Raw genomic sequence first — 20,723 nt, forward strand, 5'->3', positions numbered from 1 at the left:
GGCCAATATGGCAGTCCCTATCTGATCAAATTAAGATTTCTAAAAAATAAGGGATGAGTAGATTTATCTGTAAATGTAATCCATTCATTCATCTAGTCATTGATGCAGCCAGTCACCCCCCTCTGAGTATTTTACCAACATCATAGGCTTTAAAAACAGCAGCCCAAGCTGCTGTTTCTTTTTTTTCCCTTTAATATATATATATATATATATATATATATATATATATATATATATATATATATATATATATATATATATATATATACACACACACACACATCAATACAATCCACACAATAAGTAATTAGCTTTTGACACCAACGGCTCAAAATGTATACATTAGTGAGATCATGTATTGTTTTTTTTACATTTTCAAGTCGGCTAAATATATAAAAAAATAAAATAAAAAAGAGACCCCACAACTTATAAATGTGTTGAAAACTATTAGGATCTCTTCAATTGAAATCACAGGGAATAAAATACCTACTAAATAAAATGCTGCTGCAGCTGTCCTACAAAAGGCTGATCAACAACTAAAAATGACCAAATAAGAGTAATTCATTTCACCTATACAGAAAAAAAATGGTACAACAGAAGCAGGGCTTGTCCAACGACAAGAGCTATAAATTGTCGATGTGTGCTTGGGATACAAGTCTTTGAAACAGAAGCCTAGTACAAAACACAATGGAGTATAAAGGGTGGGAGATTGGAAACGAAGGGAATCGGTGTCCTATTTGTGATGCCCAATAACCCCTTAAAACTTGTGTCAGTACTAAAAGTCCCTAAAAACTCCAGCACTGGTTTAAATTGTATTTTAGGCAGTGCAGGCCAAGAAACAAAATATTGGAAACACAAAGTATATTAACTCAGCTATGTAAAAAAAAATGTTTTTACCCATGATAATTACATTTAGTCCACAAATTCCAAATCTGAAAAATAAAAATGCAGCAACAAAACTCCAGAATATGGAGTACCAACTGCAACAGGTCGCTGGCTTTCCACAGCTGCAGTAATTGGGTCTCACCTTGTGACCCATTAAACATTTTTCTAAAAGATTCAGAGCTCTCGGTTACGGTATTTTAGTATCTCCCCCAAAAACACAAAGAAATACCAATTGGTGCTCTCAGAAAGGCTGAGTGGGACTGCAGATGTAATGAGTTTGACGAGCCCAAATGCTTGAAGATCTGTGAGATGGAATGGTCTATTCACTAAGCTGCTAAATTGTGAATGTATTCATTTTGCAGTTTAAGAGAGACCTCCCAGTCCAGCCCCCTATTTAACATGCTGTGAAACAGACGTCCTTGTGCTGTTGAAGATCTTGATCCCAAGCTCTTGAATTTTTAGAACATTTTTCTCCAACATAAAGACCGCTTCCCAATCTATCAATAGCGGCCGTGTGGTCCCAAAAGGATTCTGAAGAGAAGAACACAAGTGTAAAAACTATTCCCTTTTTGTATCCCATATCCGTTTGAAAAAACAGTTCTCCAGGAATCAGACTTCTGGATTGCATAATTTCATCTGAAGTACATCAAGAGTAGAAAACGTATTCATGTGCAAAGGACATGAACAGATAAAACATTGAAGAATTGGCGTGTTGATAATTCTCAAGTGCTCAGAAGAATAAAGGTCTCCTTGAGATCTAGATGAAAAGAATCATTGGTCTGTCTGATGTTAAAAACAAAAACAAATGGTTTGTCTATGAATAATTCATTGATCAAAAGAAAAATGAACCAATAATTGTCACAGTTTCATATTCCCATGCTTCAATCCTCACATTGAAGCACCGTTACTAATCTGAGAGAAAAGAAACATTTACATTAGGAGGTTAAATGGCACAGCATGTCTTTGCTGGCTCCAATTCTGTGGTCATTTGTAAGGCAACAGTGGGAATTTGCATAGCATATCTTGAGGTGGGCTCTGCATAGAGGCCCTGGATGCAGACATTGTTGAGCAAGCCCGTGCAGCAATAAAGGGCTTCATTCCCAGTGTCGTTTCACATTTGGTTGATTGCAGCCAAGAAAGTTATCAGAAATGCAAAGTTTCCACAAATGTAAATGGTCAGCACAATCTTTTTAAAGGTCTGGCCCTGAAAAAGAAAGAGTAAAAATGGTCAATTTAGCACAAAACGTAACCTGTACCTCCAAACACGCAATAGGATTTACTGAGCGGTGGCAGCATTTTGCTTGCAATACTGCTTTTTACTTAGACAATAACAAAACTGTTTGTGAGGCTTAATACTGGGTAATTGTCTTTAATACACGTGTTTAACAACAATATAAATATGTGTCTGTTTTGCCCAGTCACACTCGTCTCTGGATCACAAAACGACCACAGATCAAATATAAATAATAGAGAGAACGCGAATGACAACAAAAATATGATCCAGTTACCATATCTGCGATAGATATATTTAAAACCAGAGACATAACATAAAACACAGACAAAGCTCAGTGCACATCCAGAAAAACTTATATACGGTACAGTGCCTAAATATACATGTATAAATAACTAATAAATAAAATGGTCTTTTAGTTTAACATTTTGGCCAAATTGTTGTAAGCCCCTGAGCCAACTGCACAGCAGACCACGTTTCAAGGGTCCCTAACACTAATATAGATTCTTAATAACCTGTGCATTGCCAGGAAGAATGATTTATAATAAATCTGTCAATATTAGTTGCAAAAGTTCTAAGTCTGATTGAAGCTTTTATTAACCTGTACATTACCAGGAAAAGCACTCTGTAATAGATTTGTCACAATCACACTGTAAGCAGGCAAATCTATTACAGAGTGCTTTTCCTGGTAATGTACAGGTTAATAAAAGCTTCAATCAGACTTAGAACTTTTGCAACTAATATTGACAGATTTATTATAAATCATTCTTCCTGGCAATGCACAGGTTATTAAGAATCTATATTAGTGTTAGGGACCCTTGAAACGTGGTCTGCTGTGCAGTTGGCTCAAGGGCTTACAACAATTTGGCCAAAATGTTAAACTAAAAGACCATTTTATTTATTAGTTATTTATACATATATTTTTAGGCACTGTACCATATATAAGTTTTTCTGGATGTGCACTGAGCTTTGTCTGTGTTTTATGTTATGTCTCTGGTTTTAAATATATATATATACTAGCTGAGAGCCCCGGCGTTGCCCGGGATGTTTGTGGTGTGGGTGTGGCATTTGGGTGGGGAGTGGTCCACGCGGCCCATGTGCGGTGGTAGTGCTGCTGTGGCTGTACTGATGGTGATTGTATTGGTGTGCTGATTTGGGAGGGTTTGGTGCTGATGTGGGGGTGCGGATGTGGGTGTGCCGATGGGGGAGGTGCAAAGGTGGCGATGTGTGGGTGCTGATGGTGTTGATGGGGGCTGGGAATGGTGGGGAGGCGAGAATGCCAGTGTGCTGGGGGGGCATACCGGTGTGCTGATGTGGTGGTGCTGGGGTGTGTGTGTGTATACATGTTTGTGTGTATACATTGTATGTGTGTGTGTATACATTGTATGTGTGTGTGTATACATGTGTGTGTGTGTGTGTATGTGTACGTGTGTGTGTATACACGTGTGTGTGTATACACGTATGTGTGTGTATACACATGTGTGTGTGTGTGTATACACGTGTGTGTATACACGTGTGTGTGTGTGTGTATACACGTGTGTGTGTATACACGTGTGTGTATACACATGTGTGTGTATACATTGTGTGTATGTATATATTGTGTGTGTGTATACACATGTGTGTGTATACACGTGTATACATGTTTGTGTGTGTGTATACATGTTTGTGTGTATACATTGTATGTGTGTGTGTGTGTATAAGTGTATAAGTGTGTGTGTGTGTGTGTGTGTGTGTATACATGTGTGTGTGTGTATACATGTGTGTGTATATACATGTGTGTGTATATACATGTGTGTGTATACACATGTGTGTACACATGTGTGTGTGTGTGTATACATGTGTGTGTGTATACACATGTGTGTGTGTATACACGTGTGTGTGTGTATACACATGTGTGTGTATACACATGTGTGTGTGTGTATACACGTGTGTGTGTGTATACACGTGTGTGTGTGTATACACGTGTGTGTGTGTATACATGTGTGTGTGTGTATACATGTGTGTGTATACATGTGTGTGTATACATGTGTGTGTGTGTATACATTATGTGTATGTATACCTGTGTGTATACGTGTGTGAGTGTATACGTGTGTGTGTATGTGTACATGTGTGTGTGTGTATGTCTCCATGTGTGTGTGTGTATGTCTCCATGTGTGTGTGTATGTGTACATGTGTGTGAGTATACGTGTACATGTGTGTGTGTGTACGTGTCTACGTGTACATGTGTGTGTGTGTGTGTACGTGTACATGTGTGTGTGTGTGTGTGTGTGTGTGTGTGTGTACGTGTCTACGTGTACATGTGTGTGTGTGTGTCTACGTGTACATGTGTGTGTGTCTACGTGTACGTGTGTGTGTGTCTGTGTGTGTGTGTGTACGTGTGTGTGTCTACGTGTGTGTCTACGTGTGTGTCTATGTGTGTGTGTGTCTACGTGTGTGTGTTTGTGTCTACGTGTGTGTGTGTGTGTATACGTGTGTGTGTGTGTATACGTGTGTGTGTGTCTACGTCTGTGTGTGTGTGTCTACGTGTGTGTGTGTCTACGTGTGTGTGTGTGTGTGTCTGTGTCCCTGTGTGTCCTTTGGCCCGTGACTCCGCCTCAGGGAAGGGGGGGGGGGTGGGGGGGGAGGTGGTGGGAAGGGGGGGGGGGTGGGGGGGGAGGTGGTGGGAAGGAGGGGGGTGGGGGGGAAGGGGAGGTGGGGGGGAGGTGGTGGGAAGGGGAGGGGGGGAGGTGGTGGGGAGTTGGGAAGGGGGGTGGGGGAGGTGGGAAGGGGGGTGGAGGTGGTGAGGAGGTGGTGGGAGGTTGTAAGGGGGGAGTGAAGGGAAGGTGAAGGGGGGGTGAAGGTGGGGGTGGAGGGGAGGTGAAGGGTGGGGGTGGAGGGGAGGTGAAGGGGGGGGTGGAGGGGAGGTGAAGGGGGGGGTGGAGGGGAGGTGAGGGGGGGGAGTGGAGGGGAGGTGAGGGGGGGGAGTGGAGGGGAGGTGAAGGGGGGGGGTGGAGGGGAGGTGAAGGGGGGGGTGGAGGGGAGGTGAAGGGGGGGTGGAGGGGAGGTGAAGGGGGGGTGGGGGGGGTGAAGGGGAGGTGGGGGGTGAAGGGGAGGTGGGGGGTGAAGGGGAGGTGGGGGGGGGTGAAGGGGGGTGGAGGTGAAGGGGGGGTGGAGGGGAGGTGAAGGGGGGGTGGAGGGAGGTGGAAGGGAAGGGAAGTGGAGTGAGGGGAGGTGAGGGGAGGTGAGGTGAAGGGGGGTGAGGGGAGGTGAAGGGGGGTGAGGGGAGGTGAAGGCCGCTCCCTCACCCGTCCGGCCGCTCACTCACCCGTCCGGCAGCTCCCTCACCCGTCCGGCCGCTCCCACGTGGTTCTGAGGCGGGAGGCAGCTTGTTGTGGCCGCTCCCCCGCTGTGTCCCGGGCACTCGCTCCTCCGCTGACTGTAGCGGCGCCGGGGGGGGGGGGGGGTGGAGGGGAGGTGATTTGAAGGGGGGTGAGGGGTGGGTGAAGGCCGCTCACTCACCCGTCCGGCCGCTCCCAAGTGGAACTGAGGCGGGAGGCAGCTTGTTGTGGCCGCTCCCCCGCTGTGTCCCGGGCACTCGCTCCTCCGCTCACTGTAGCGGCGCCGGGGGGGGGGGGGGGGGGGTGTTTGAAAGCGCGGGAGACACGGGGAGAGGAGGACGTGCGCGCGGGTGTGGAGGCTGATTTCGGGGAGGAAGAGGCGGAGGCGGGTATGTGAGCCCCCCCCCCCCCCGGGTTATACAATGCTGCTAATGTACACCCCCCCCCCCTACTGTGTGTGTGTGTGTGTCCCTGTGTGTGTGTGTGTGAGTGTGTGTGTGTGTGTGTGTCTGTGTGTGTCTGTGTGTGTCTGTGTGTGTGTGTCTGTGTGTCTGTGTGTGTGTTTGTGTCCCTGTGTGTGTGTTTGTGTCCCTGTGTGTCCTTTGGGCCGTCACTCCGCCTCAGGCCAATGAGAGGTGTGCGGGGGCGGCCCAAGGGACCAATGAGATTTCCCCTAGGGACACCGGACATCCAGCAGGCAGGCAGGCTGGCATGCATGCATGCAGGCAGGCAGGCAGGCAGGCATACAGTGCTTTCACTAATATAGTATAAGATATTGCCATGCTCAGTAGCACTCCTCTGTGACACTTATATGCTTATATATATGTTGTGGGTATTGTGGGGGTTCAATATGAGCTTGTAGGTGTGGATAAAGTGGATAAAGGGCTAAAGACCAGTCAGTGTCTTTAGACATTACCAGCCCAGGGTGAAACTTGGGGTCATGAACGGCTGCGCATTCATACTTCACATGTGAACTTCCAGATTGCGATCACGCAGTTGCAGAAGTGGTAATAAGTGCACTAGTTTGAGTGTAGCTTGTCCAATGTAGTTAAATTGTACTTTATACAGTCGGTAAAATTGTAAATCCATAATAATAATAATAATTATTATTATTATTATTATTATTATTATTGAAAGACTGAGCCTCTGAGCCACCTGTGCTGAAGCTGGGATATCCTGAAAACCTGACCGGTAGGGAGGGCTTGAGGACTGGAGTTGAGATTATCAGAGAACTGTCAAGAGCTGTGATGGTCGGAGCCCTCATCCTCATCTGGCTGTAAAGACGCCAATCTTACAGTGGTTACTGAACACAAAAAGATGCTTTTACTTTAAATTACTGGGCAAACATTACTATTTATTTAGAACTACTTTGTAGCAAACTTTTCGTTTTAGCATTTGAAGCCCATGTTTTATTATGGAATCAATTTTCAGGACAGAAAACCACACTTCCCTTAACCATTTATGTTTAAAAAATATATAATATTGAAGCTTAAACTACGGTAAACCTAAAAATAAGAGGTGGCTTACAGGTGCCGATTCCAAAAGGCATGTTGTGAAATCGTACCACCAATGGGAATACAAAAGGCAGATGGGGGAATTAAAAATGCAGTCATGCTTAGGATCAGTTAATACGGGATATTTGAAGGGATATGTTACTTGGTTACAACAACTACTATAGGTGAATGATGCATTAAAAAAAAGGGGGGGGGGAATGTCACGTTACAAATGGTGGGTTGAAGGATGATTGCCCATTTTATTTGCTGCACTTAAAGGATGAGGTCAGTTAGATTTATGCATGTCCTGCCCTGTAACATTAGGACAGCAGACTGGATAAGAGAGAAGGGTAAGCAAAACTCACCATAAATCTCAGGCAACCGTAAATTCCCCCCTTTGGATGCCTATTGACGTAGCTACTACATCATGGGGTTTGGAGCTCCAGGGCCCCCATGATGCAGTGGCAAAGTCAATTATGTTTGTTTTTGTAGGAGAGGGGTATGGTGTTCTGCGCTCCACAGGAACGAGGGACTCCTCTTCCATTCCATCATCAGTGACAGAGCGATCATGTGATCAGAAGTGACAGGGGCGGCAGCAGCCACACCGGTCAACATCCGTTTTAAGCTATAATGGAACCTTAATGTCAATGTCATTCATTCAATTTACTTCTTCATGGGACACCACATTGAACAGCTGTTCATCAATCACAACTTAATGCGTATTAGCAGAACAAGCACTTTGATTTCCTAACTTTTACACTTTCATTCAAATGGCTCAATACATGTATTAAACACGCTATAATAAAACGGAAAGTCAGGTTTTCGGAAAATCCAAAGGAACGCTTTGTCATACTGTTAGTGGTCCCACCTACCTCTGTTTCAACTTGAGAGTAGATCATATGGTCAATATTATCTTCATCCTTTTTATCAGCTTTTAGAGGAGACAGTAAATAATCATTTATAGGAAATACTGTATATCATAGTATGCAGTGATAATATACTCAATAATACCATAACACAATAATACTATGTTGTTAATTCACCACAGTAAATCACACACACTACAAAGGTGATGGTGACTAAATACACTATACCCTCCACCATAAAGATCGCAGTGCAAGTCAGTGCAACTCATTTATGTGCCAATTACATAATGTTAGAAAGGACGGTTCAAGTGTGAAGTGCAACACAAACTACTTTCCAAGGTTTTATTCTGCTGTATAGCAAATCTTATGCAGCTTAACAAGATAATGAAACTGTACAGCCACTAAAACTGTTCAGAGAGTTGCTCCATCGGTATGGTTCCCCTTGTGATAGATTGCAGAACTCGCACAATAATCGTATAGGGGAACAAAAATGTGACAGACCCGTTTTAAATAACCAGATCACAGTGATGAATCAAGTCTACAGACTTCATCTGCCCCAGATACCTGAATGCCTTACAAGATCTTCTAGCAATGATGGGACTAAAACAAAGTCGAGGTTTTGACGGCCTGACCCTTTCACTCCACCAGTGGTCGTCTAGAGCAAATCAGTTTCTGTACAGCAGGGCCTCCTGAACAACAGAATACGCTTTCAATTGCCTCCTGTAGTTTACAACTAAAACTTACAAAACTTCCCTTTACCACACGTTTTAAAATAATGTGACCTTTATGAACTCTGAGATCCATCTTGGTCTATGGAGGTACAAGTTCCCCGGCTTGCATGTTGCCCCTTTCCCAAACGCTCTCTAGAAGCATCAATGCCAAAATAAAACCAACCAACAGACCGCGCTATTAAAAAAAAAGTCGTTATGTCCCATAAACTGCTTTTAGAGCTGAAAACAACAAAACTGCACAATTCTGCCCAAGAGGAAACTTATCCCATTTTTCACACAAACGCCTATTTTCCCCAGATAGACCAATCTCATTTGTGGTTCAAAAGTTCTAAAGGTTTTTTTTTTTTTGTGGTGGTTTAACATGAAATCAGCCTTTATCTTTGAGCCATGAGGAAAGCTTTCTTTGACACCAACAATAGAACTTACCTTTGTATAAGAGACAGAAGCCATGGATCTCAAGAAGGATGTCTACAAAGACATGCCAGAGTACAAATCCAATCATTGTGTTGGTATCCCATGGGTCGGGAAGGTCCAGAGCTGGCAAATCCATCCCCAAGAACATTGCGGCCACTGACCAGAATAAAAAGAATTGTAATGGAATAATGCACAATGTATCCAAGTATATATACACACACACACACACACACACACACATACACACACACACACACACAAAGATATGCAAACAAAATTGTAAATACATTTTCTAATACCATAGTTACACAGTAGATGAGGTTGAAGAAAGATACATGTTCAACCTTGAAATTTCAATCAATCAAGATACTATGATTTAACTAATTCTAATATAAATAGGGATTCTGGTGTTCTATTTTTAACACTGATTTTTGTAATAAAATTGCATTTTTCAAAACAAAATGGACACATTTGAATTTGATCTGTATCAGTGCACTTTTTGTTTTAGCTTCTATACTCCCTCGTGGTGCAGAGCTAGAATTTAATATGAAACTATCATCTATTTCCGGTTATCGTTTTTTAACGAAGTGCCAGGTGACTAAATTGGTGGTGTTTGTTAAATCAAAGAGAAAGGCTGATACTTTCTGCTTCAGATAGAGAGAAAGAGGCAGAGTATCAGAATGTCCCCAAGTTACATGCACTCAATATCCCACATTCATTGTTGGAATAGTAACAAGCAATAGTGCAAACCATGATGTGGTGATGAGCTTGGGGGTAGTAGCATATATTTCCCCAATATAGTCAATGTGGATGATGATTGTAATATGTAAAAACAAATCTTTAATAGAGCATAATTTAAAAGAATTGGGGTAGATCTCATCTGAGAGAAGCGTCACTGCTGTAAAAGGTACAATGTAATGTCTGCTCTCTGCAAAGTGTAATTTTGTGCAGGTTACGCTGGTGTCAGATAATTGTTACACTGATAGTGTGGTGTGAGCAGTATAATGTGGTACCCTGCGCAGATACTATGTTGCAGAACGCAATCCTGAGAAGTGTCTGTTTCTCTGTCACAGTTGGAGCCAATCATGGGGTCAGTACTGCCGTGATGTGAACGGCTGTTCCTACTCCGGTATTTATACTCGGTACCGGGAGACTAGGTGATTAAAGCTGCAGTTCAGTCTTTCTTTTTTTTTTTTTAATTAATTTTTTTAATTCAATAGTTTCATGTGGGCAATCTCTAATTACTTAAAGAACTGTATAGCTGCCAGTCAATTCGTTCTCCATGTATTGATCAGCGAAATTTGGCGACATCTTTAGATATGGCATATGTTTTTCATCTGCTTCTGTCAGTCAGTGGAAGCTCATGAATATTCATGAGCAGTCCTGCACTGACATGTGCTAGAGGGAGGGCAGGGCTGACAAAGGGGTGTGCCAGGGCTTGTGACAGGACATGAAGGGGCAGTGCCTTAGCAAATGCTTGTTAAAATAGAATACAAGAAAATTGGTCTTTCAAAGTTGTTTTTTTAAAAACAGAAAATGCTAAAAGTATTTTTTCTTACTACAGAACTGATTTATTAAAAAAAAACACACATGCAGGATATTGACTGAACTGCGGCTTTAAGTTTGTTGTTTCCAGTTGAAATTTTAGACCCGTGTATTAAAGTATTGGCCAATATAAAGATGGACACCAGATACAGCAGTTAGATTGCTCTGTATCTGAAGCAGAAATTATCAGCCTCTCTCTTTGATTCAACCTTCCCTTAATGCACCTACCCCACATCACCACATCATGGGAGTACTGGCATTACCCTGCTTGCTGGTGTTTGTTAAAACCTAAAGCCAGAATCCCTGAAGAATACATTGTTTTATTTTGAAGATATATATACATATACACATTTGTTAACATCATGTACAACCCTCTATTTAGCAGTAATTCGGATCCATACTGCTTTTGTTATAACCATGTACAAGATGTCACCATCAAAATATGTTCCTTATTCTTGATTTAATCTCACACTTATTCTAACCTGTTCAGGACACTGCAAGGTGCTTTGTTTAAAAACAACAATCAATAACTTACCTGCAATTATCCTAGCAAAAGTGCCGCTACCCCAATGAATCCAATTAAACATCTGTCTTCTACATGGCACAGAAAGAAAAATAACCATAAGAATATTACTACCCACTATGGGTCATCAAGCCACTTTAAATACCTGTACATATTTTACATGTCTTAAGTGCACTCCGTTTTCATTTGTACAATTAAACTACAGTTTATGAAGGTGCACAGCCTGACCAGAAGCAGTAAGGGACACATTAATACAGCTTTTAACTTGATTATTAAATTAAAGTTAAAAAATAAATTAAAAAATCATCGTTGTGGTACCCCCTGCATATTATACTTTGTTTTAATGTGGGCGAGGATGGGGTAAGAGAGTCTGTCCTTCCATTGATGGGACAGGATAACAGAGTTACTGATCCCTATGCATCCTAAAAGGTGTGGTTTTGCCTAGAGGTTTTCCTTCTTGTTATGAAGCAGGGGGTCTCCGGAGCTGAACTGCATTAATTTCAGTTCCGGGGATACCCTGCATGCCAAGGACACTTGCCTCCGAAAGGGCTGCAGCATCCCCGGCTGGGGGGGTTGGAGGGGAAAGGAAGGTTTACAGATGTAGGAGATGTTAATGATCTTGTTAGCACGTGGCAGTGGGAGACAGAGACACACATACACACACAGCCAGTGGGAGCAGACACTATTGTATCTGAATTAATGAAGAAGGGGCAGGGCTATCGTGTTACTACACCTGCTAGTCCAATAGCGCCTGCTACATCTGTAAATCTCTCGTGACACAGGAGCCAATAGGAGGCTGCAACGTCATTCATCGCGGGTTCCTATTGGGTCGTGTGCCACGGCGGACTTAAACCAGTATGAAGAGCCGGCAGCAGGTACAGAGGTAAGTATTTCAGGCAGCCGCGGGTCCTCCGGAGCGGAAATTAACACGGCTCCGCTCAACAGCCCACCTGCTTCATAGCCATTTTTTTTTAATGCCTTTTTAAATTTAGAACTACATTACCTTATTTTTTTTATTACCAGGGGACATGCTGTAAGCTGCAAAGCATTGTGGGCCGCCCTGAAATTAAGGCTTGGCAGATAAGCACTCACTAGTGACATTTCAGATTGATTTAACACTTCTGTTGCTAGAGAAGTCTTCAATGCATTGCTGTGCCACGTGTTGCAGGCCCCTCTGACAGTAGAGCTATTAAACTTAGAAGTTAGGTCTCTCTACATGACAAAGCGTATTAGGCACTTTACCTGGGAGCGTGAGATGGAGGCCTGAAAGCTGCCAGAACAGGCTGAAGAACTGCCAAAGCCATCACTATGCAGCCCAAATATGGATGATAGCCTGCTCGCTGTAGGCAAATTTAAACCAGAACATAACATTACTCATTTATTACCAACATAGACATAAAGACATACACAACACTACTTTGATAACCAAACACATTGAATTGTCCTGTCATAATAATGTACCTGCAAATACAATTATGCACACACACACAAACTTTCATTTGTCAACTTCAAGAACACAGATGCACAAACTCAACGTGGAGTGTATAAAACAAAGCTCTAGATTAGGGGGAAAAAATCCTATTGGTTTTATGGGATTTTATTTTGCGACATCTGGTGCACTTTTCTGCACCAAACTTGATACGAAGTCCTAGTGGCCTCTCCTGAGCAGTCCGACCGTGTGCAGTTTGATTAAAATGTGGAACGCATTGGAGAGTAGCAGAAAATCTAGAAGCTCTACATATACAGTATGATATATATATATATATATATATATATATATATATATATATATATTTAAAAAAAATTATATATACACACACACACACAGATTTAAACAAATAAAAAATATATATTCATCATCGGAACAGCAACATATTAGTGATAGATATGAATTCATTTTAAACATCTTAAGTTGCATTCCATAACGCTGTACAAGAGCTAAATAAGCAAACCTGACAAAAGGGGTCTCAAATGCAATTGAAGCTTTAGCAACTTAAGGCTCCAAATAATATCTGATTAACCCACAGCACTCTGAGAGTCAACAAAAGAAGCTCGCTTGTGGGGCAGGTAAGAGGACATTAGAGATCACCAGAAAGACTACACAAAGATGGCAAGCCTGGGAAGGCTGAGCATCTCTGCTCTTTAGCTACACCAAGGGTGTCCAACTCCAGTCCTCAAAGGCCACCACCAGGCCAGGTTTTACAATTAAGGATATCCCTGCTTCAGCACAGGTGGCTCAGTCATGACTGAGCAACTGATTGAGCCACCTGTGCTGAGGCAGGGATATCCTTACAACCTGACCTATTGGTGGCACCTGGGGGACTGGAGTTGGCCACTCCTGAACTAGACAAAGCGTGCACACAGTGAGAAATTCAATCACTTTTAATTGCATATTCCCTGGTATCAGTCATGATGTATTTCAGAGAGGGGGTCATAGTACCAAATACGTAAACCTTTAACAAATATATGCTTGATCTTAGAAAAAAAAAAAAAAACACAACATTTTTTCAGAATGGGGTTATTACAGCATAAGATCGTTATACAGAAAATACATGTTGAAGCTTCCATGATTCTCAGTCATTTTAGGTTTTACAGTTTTGTGACAGAGGGTGAATGCTGATCGCTGCCTAAAGTTACATGGATCTTGAAGAGAGTAAAAAGCGTTATTTAACAATCCAGTGTGGACTTCATGGATTCACTTCTGGATCTCATCTTGAACTTAATCTGCCCATTTTTGCAAAAGGCTTAAGCTTTGGAGGCACAACTAGATCATACGCAGGCTCACAGGTTAAAGTGCTATTAGTCTAAGACATGTCACTTACTTTGCTCCAGCCGCCTCTGTACAAGAAGGGAAGCATAAAAGCAACACTTGTTAGAGCCACTGTAGTGATCATCAAAATACGATGCACCTGGAAAAGGGGGAAAGGCAAAAGATTAACAGTTAGAATTCTGATATCTGCTCTCTTTCATACATTTCCAAGTCTTTTGTCTGCATTTCCTTGAAATGCTTGTGTGTCCCATGTCGTGATCAAATTAGTGAGAATCATTTTAGCCTCAGGTGGCTGGAGACGGTCAAGGAATTGGCCCCAAATGGCTTCTGCATCATAATTCCTGATTATTCTGTAAGGCAGCGGTGCGCAAACTGGGGGGCGCGAGACTGCCGGCGGGGGGGCGCGGGGTTTACAGAGGCCCCGCGCGCTTCCCGCAGGCACTTAAATTAAGTGCCGGGGGAGCTGCAGGGCCACTGTAAACCTTCACTTACCTAGGCTCCGGCGGCTTACTTCCTGCGTCGCCATGGCAACGCGGCGTCATCATGTGACGTCACGGTGCTATGGCAACGTGACGTCATTATGCCGGAACGCAGGTTAGGGGGGCGCGGGAGTGAGGAGACCGCCGGTAAGGGGGCGCAGGGAAAAAAGTTTGCGCCCCCCTGCTGTAAGGAACAATATATCGGCCACCATACTTACCTATTCTGGTTTCCCTTTTAGGTCTGAAAATAATTGTGTGGGCCCCTCAAACCTTGTTTGAATATTAACTGGCCCTGAAAAATATAGGCCAATAGTGCATCATTTTCCAAACCCTATTCTTCTAGTGTGTGTGTGTGTGGTTATAGATCGGTAAGAGAGCCGAGGAGTTTAGTGGAAGTAACAGTTTGTAAAGTAGTTGAACTGGTTTGAATCCCATTGCCAGCTCTCCTTGTGACTTTGGACAGGTCACTATCACCCTGTGCCTCAGGTACCAAAAATTGGATTGTAAGCGATTTTAGAGCAGGGATTCATTGTGCTTGCAAAACATTTGATGTACAATGCTGCGTATATTCTCAATGCAATGTTAGAAAGGAAAAACAAATGACCATTCTGGTGATGCTTCCGATATTCTGGACACTAATGTTATTCTGCACATTTCAGAATTACCTTTCATCTAAGCAAAGAGACCTTTTCTTTAAAGCAGCAAACCAGCTAAATAACCCAACCTCCCATTCAACAGTGAGGTAAAGTGACGTACAGGAACCAATGCATCCATTGCTTCCAGCATAAGTAATACATTAACTACTGTATGCTTCTCACCATAATAGATGGGCCCAAATGTCTTAAAGAATGCCCGTTACAAGGTACCACGTAATCAAACCATATACCGACCAGTGTAGTTGAAAAAAACAGCACGACAGTCAAATTCTGTTCAATATCAATATCTGCCGGTATTCTGGTTCCTTGATGGAGTCACGGAGATTTTATGAATGTCTACACTTCAAAACCGTACATGTATTCAATTGTCCGCACCTGGAACCAAATCTTTCCGCCAAACAACGATGAGGTAGGCCAGATGGGTTTGAAGAAACGAGCAACAAGAACACCAATGCTCACTGTAGTCATCCATGCAATAAACATCAATGCACCTGAGGACAGAAAACATGCAGCCTCTCAGCCTTCAAGGAAGAGATCACAGGCACTGGAAACTTGTGTCCAACTACATCTTTGGGTCCTTCTAAATCGCAATCTGTACTATATGTATAAAGTCATTGCAAACAGGTCAATCTACATCAATACGGTAATAAACCGTAACGCAGTAACATATGAACAGGAGGCAACACCGATTATTATATGGTCTCGTTAGAAGAGTCTCTTGTTTGCGGCTTAGGGAAAAAAACACTAGGTTGATAACCTACTGCTAGCACTATTTGCCGAATGACCCTGTTGGATTCCAAACTTACCATGAAACTTGATCAAGAGTGGGGACCGTGATCCGCCTACATCCTCCGGAGACCCGGTGATATTGTACTTCCTGTTTGTGATCAGCGGCTGGCGATGATGTCTTGCAATACGTCCTTAAGTGTGGGGGGGGGGGGAAATATAACCGCCCAGTTAGGAAAAATATCTTAACAATACGTAAATATTCATCCCAAGCATTCGTTAGCAGAAACGTACCATCGTCGGCATCACCGTCAGCTAGAAATATGTAATAACTGGCATCCAGCTGGAACCTCTCCTCGGAAGAAGGGATCCGAATGTTTCGTCGAAAGGAGCACTGAATTATGCCATCTTCCAGCCTCCATGCCATGTCCTGCAGAGCATCCTGTATTGAAAATTAAATATGTACATCATTACCTACCAAAATGTAATGCAGTTTAGAGGAATAAGAGTGTGTCTATGTCATTTGAGTAAGCAATGCAGAGTAAACGCATACAAACAGAACACAGAATATTCACTGTATAATTCACACAGTAAAATGAACCCTACACTAATTTATCTTCACGATGAAGAAATGGTGGCCTTTTGCTAGTAGTGTTCAGTGCTCAAGCCTGGAAATGTTTTATGAGACTTTCTGCTTATAGAAGAGCCGCCAAAAACACTCCGTCTAGAAGTATCTTTTTTCCCCCAACATGCCAGGTACTTCATGCACTGGATTGGTGCCCGTGGCTGACCTACTGTTTATTTCCAGTCTCAGCCAAGCACAGGGATTTAGGAACGAATAAAAATAAGAATAACGTGTTCCTGTATAACGCTTAATACAACACTGTTCATATAACAAGTCAGAAAGATTGTAAGCTCTTCGGAGCAGGGACTCCTCTTCCGAAATGTTACTTTTATGTCTGAAGCACTTATTCCCATGATCTGTTATTTATATGATTGTCACGTATATTACTGCTGTGAAGCGCTATGTACATTAATGGCGCTATATAAATAAAGACATACATACATACCTGCCCAGAGAGCGTACAATGACACTGTGCATAGTGAAAAGGGATATACAGCTATTCTTGCAAGGTTCAAAGGAGCTGCAAAAAATCAGTATTTCTGAACACCATTATTATTATTATTATTTTAAAGTGGAGTAAAACAAACCAGTGCTTCAGAGTACCTGGGATGCCACTTCAGGGTGTGTACGTCCTCTCATGTAAGCAGGATTTATCTGAACACGTTGATCCTCGATAACACACAAATAGGCATCATCGTCACCCTAAAGAAAAAGTCAAAGAATTATATCCGGAAGCAATGTACCCTTTTAACCGTCTCATACGCACATGGATATATTTGGCATCTACGTTTTTATAGAGTTGTGAGATTTAATAATATTACCACAAGGTCAGAAAACCATTTACAATTGAAATACAGAGGTCCAACTTGATCCATTTTCATAACATTATCATGTATAAAATAAAGTCTTTCAATAGGCCACTATCCTGAATTTACTGGAGGTATCCCACAAAAATCCCTGCAATGAAAGTGAACAGCCTGTAATGACATGGCACCTACGGCTACTAGTCATTGGTCATGTCCAGTTTACATGGAGACTGGGCAGCCCAATTCTAGAGGTGTGCAAAAAAACCTCAGTCGGCACAAAATCAACCCCCATTTTGGATTACCAGTCAAGTGCGAGACTATTTTGCTTTTAATATTTCTCAACTTCAGGTGACTGATATTACTGGAAAACTGCAGCCAATTAAATGCTGAGGGAGTTGTGATTTTCAATATAATGTTGCAGTGCACTGGGAAACTGCTGCAATAAATCATGAGGACGTACCACCAAATCAGATGGATACATAGGGGGCTTCTGCTTTATCCAGGGGGAATGTTTACTGAAAATCACTAAAGAATTTGAATGCATATGTTTAAAAAAGCACAAGCAGTGTAATTCTGGGGCAAATAAATCTGCACCATATTTACCAAAGAACAAAATCCCATTAAAACCAATACGTTTTTTTTCTTTGATACATCTGGTGCATTTTGCTTTGCTCAGAATTGCAGCACTTTTTGCCTTGATGCACAAACCCCTTATAAAATAAATGATTAATTGAAGATGCGCGTCATTCTCTCTCTAGGCAATATTGTACTAACCATCCATTGGTCGTGTGATAAGGCAAAAGACACATAACCATGGCCCGGTCCACTCATCTCGACCAGCACAGACCCGTCATCTCTTTTGAAGGATAGGAAGAAGCAATGAGGGTTTTGCACAGGGTCACAGGTGGGTGGGTTCCTGATGCAGAACTTGCTGCTCCCACAGCCGGATGAATTAAACTAGAAAGATAAATCCCAAACATTACAAGACAAGTATTCAACAAGCGAGTTCAAGGCTCACCAAAAACGGTTTATAAATAGTCTATAAACCAGTGACGTTTACATTGGTGTTTGTAAAGTACAAAAGGACAAGAGGAGTGCAATACTAATATAGGATTTACTTTCAATTGTTTGTTTAGCACTAGAAATATGTGCCTGTTATATTACAGATCGGTCTAGTGCTGCGTTTCTCAAACCTCTCCTCTGTGCCATGAGACGCGTCAGGTTCCTAAAACAACCTCTCAACTTTCCATTCAGATATACAGCTGTGTGAAAAAGAAAGTACACCCTCTTTGAATTCCATGGATTTACATATCAGGACATAATAACAATCGTCTGTTCCTTAGCAGGTCTTAAAATTAGGTAAATACAACCTCAGATGAACAACAACACATGACATATTACACCGTGTCATGATTTATTTAACAAAAATAAAGCCAAAATGGAGAAGCCATGTGTGAAAAACTAAGTATACCTTATGATTCAATAGCTTGTAGAACCACATTTAGCAGCAATAACTTGAAGTAATCGTTTTCTGTATGACTTTATCAGTCTCTCTGTAAGGGTCCGGGAGTCACGCCGCCCTCGGCGTGCTCCCCACTCACCTGCAGCTCCGCCGGGTCTCTCCGCAGCACGCAGGCAGTCTCTCTCCGGAACGCCAATCGCAGCTACACGTGGGCGTGCGCACGCCAATGCTCCTCTTCTCCTGTTGGGCCGGCGGGTAAGCCCGGTCACGCGCTCGCAAGCGCAGCTACACGGAGGCGCGGCCACACGGAGGCGCACCAACCCCTTAAAGGCACAGCACCTCAAACTATTGCTGCAACCAAATGCAGCCGTACTACTCGGCTTTATTGCTCCTCCCCTGGGACTAATGCTGGACCTATCCCTGCCTTAGCCTGGCCCTTCCAGACACCCCCACCTTGCTGCGCTGCCATTGGTTCCTCTCTCCTATATATACCCTACAGTGTCACTGACTCGTTGGCTGAGCATAGAACCAGTTGTTCTCACCACTCTCTGCCTCCATAGTCTTGTCTTGTCTTGTTTTGCAGTCTTCCTCGTGTACCGAACCGGCTTCCTCTACGACCACCCGCACCTCTGGGATCCCGAACTTGGCTTACGTCAATACTACTCTCTGCACCTCTGGCATCCCGAACCCGGCAAACGATTACGTCCCTCTCTCTAACCCTGGACTTGGCGAACAGCACCCTCTACCATCCGTACCTCTCCTGCCCCGACTCGGACTCCCGGACCACTCTACTCTCAAGACGTGTCCTCGTGGCTGTGGGTGGCGTTATATCCTATCCCACCTCAGCACCGCGGTCCCGCCTCGTTTGTGGTGAGCTTGCCCTGACACTCTCACATCGTTATGGAGGAATTTTTGGCCCACTCTTCTTTACAACGTTGCTTCAGTTCATTGAGGTTTGCGGGCATTTGTTTATGCACAGCTCTCTTAATGTCCCGCCACAGCATTTCAATCGGGTTGAGGTGTGGGCTTTGACTGGGCCATTGCAACACCTTGATTCTTTTCTTTTTCAGCCATTCTGTTGTAGATTTGCTGGTGTGCTTGGGATCATTGTCCTGTTGCATGACCCAATTTCGGCCAAGCTTTAGCAGTCGGACAGATGGCCTCACATTTGACTCTAGAATACTTTGGTATACAGAGGAGTTCATGGTCGACTCAATGACTGCAAGGTTCCCAGGTCCTGTGTCTGCAAAACAAGCCCAAATCATCATCCCTCCACCACCGTGCTTGACAGTTGGTATGAGGTGTTTGTGCTGATATGCTGTGTTTGGTTTTCGCCAAACGTGGCACTGTGCATTATGGCCAAACATCTCCACTTTGGTCTCGTCTCTCCAAAGGACATTGTTCCAGAAGTCTTGTGGTTTGTTCAGATGCAACTTTGCAAACCTAAGCCGTGCTGCCATGTTCTTTTTAGAGAGAAGAGGATTTCTCCTGGCAACCCTTCCAAACAAACCATACTTGTTCTGTCTTTTTCTAATTGTACTGTCATGAACTTTAACATTTAACTGAGGCCTGTAGAGTCCGAGATGTAACTCTTGGGTTTTTTGCAATTTCTCTGAGCATTGCACGGTCTGACCTTGGGGTGAATTTGCTGGGACGTCCACTCTAGGGAAGATTGGCAACTGTCTTAAATGTTTTTTGAATAATCTTTCTCACTGTAGAATGATGGACTTTAAATTGTTTGGAAATGGCCTTATAACCCTTCCCAGATTGATGGGCAGCAACAATTGCTTCTCTAAGATCATTGCTGATGCCTTTTGTGAAGATTGAGATAATGTGTGTGGCTATCATCACCTCCATTTTGGCCTAACCGTATGCTTGTATGTATGCCAATTTGTTTCATTCGTGAATGAACTGTGAATGTTTGATTCTGCAGAGTATCGCTCCTAGATATAACTCGCCCTTGTGTAATTCCTACAAGGCATGCAAGAATTGAAATAGCATTCGTAAGCGATTTCTCCTGCATTAGATATTCCTGCTGACCATAGTGTAGCTGTTATCTGACAGCTACAGTACACATACAGGGCTGGACAGAGTAACTCCCTTATGTCACAAGGTTAAGAGGCCCACATTATGGTAAATTATCGATAAGAATATAGCGTATGCAGCATATTTAGGTATCAACCAATATGTATTT

The 20,723-nt window shown here is 43.0% G+C and overlaps 1 protein-coding gene across 4 annotated transcripts in view; it reads right to left on the minus strand.

Moving 5' to 3' along the window:
- Positions 1 to 224: 224 nt before the first annotated feature.
- FRRS1 (ferric chelate reductase 1) overlaps positions 225 to 20,723 on the minus strand; it is a 49,678-nt gene continuing 29,179 nt past the window's right edge. For 3 of the 4 annotated variants that reach the window (XM_075616490.1, XM_075616492.1, XM_075616491.1), the window contains 11 exons: positions 17,842 to 18,024; positions 16,865 to 16,963; positions 15,931 to 16,078; positions 15,717 to 15,830; positions 15,286 to 15,401; positions 13,828 to 13,914; positions 12,248 to 12,345; positions 11,018 to 11,076; positions 8,950 to 9,093; positions 7,799 to 7,857; positions 225 to 2,089 (listed from right to left, as the gene is read on the minus strand). In XM_075616490.1, the coding sequence (XP_075472605.1) occupies positions 1,997 to 2,089; positions 7,799 to 7,857; positions 8,950 to 9,093; positions 11,018 to 11,076; positions 12,248 to 12,345; positions 13,828 to 13,914; positions 15,286 to 15,401; positions 15,717 to 15,830; positions 15,931 to 16,078; positions 16,865 to 16,963; positions 17,842 to 18,024 (1,200 nt within the window). In that variant the 3' untranslated portion in view covers positions 225 to 1,996. Of the gene's footprint in view, positions 2,090 to 7,797; positions 7,858 to 8,356; positions 8,482 to 8,949; positions 9,094 to 11,017; positions 11,077 to 12,247; positions 12,346 to 13,827; positions 13,915 to 15,285; positions 15,402 to 15,716; positions 15,831 to 15,930; positions 16,079 to 16,864; positions 16,964 to 17,841; positions 18,025 to 20,723 lie in introns of those variants that run through there. The other variant, XR_012804083.1, reaches the window with a different exon arrangement.

Source organism: Ascaphus truei, chromosome 10, assembly GCF_040206685.1.
Source record: "Ascaphus truei isolate aAscTru1 chromosome 10, aAscTru1.hap1, whole genome shotgun sequence".
In the NCBI taxonomy this organism is placed as follows: Eukaryota; Metazoa; Chordata; class Amphibia; order Anura; family Ascaphidae; genus Ascaphus; species Ascaphus truei.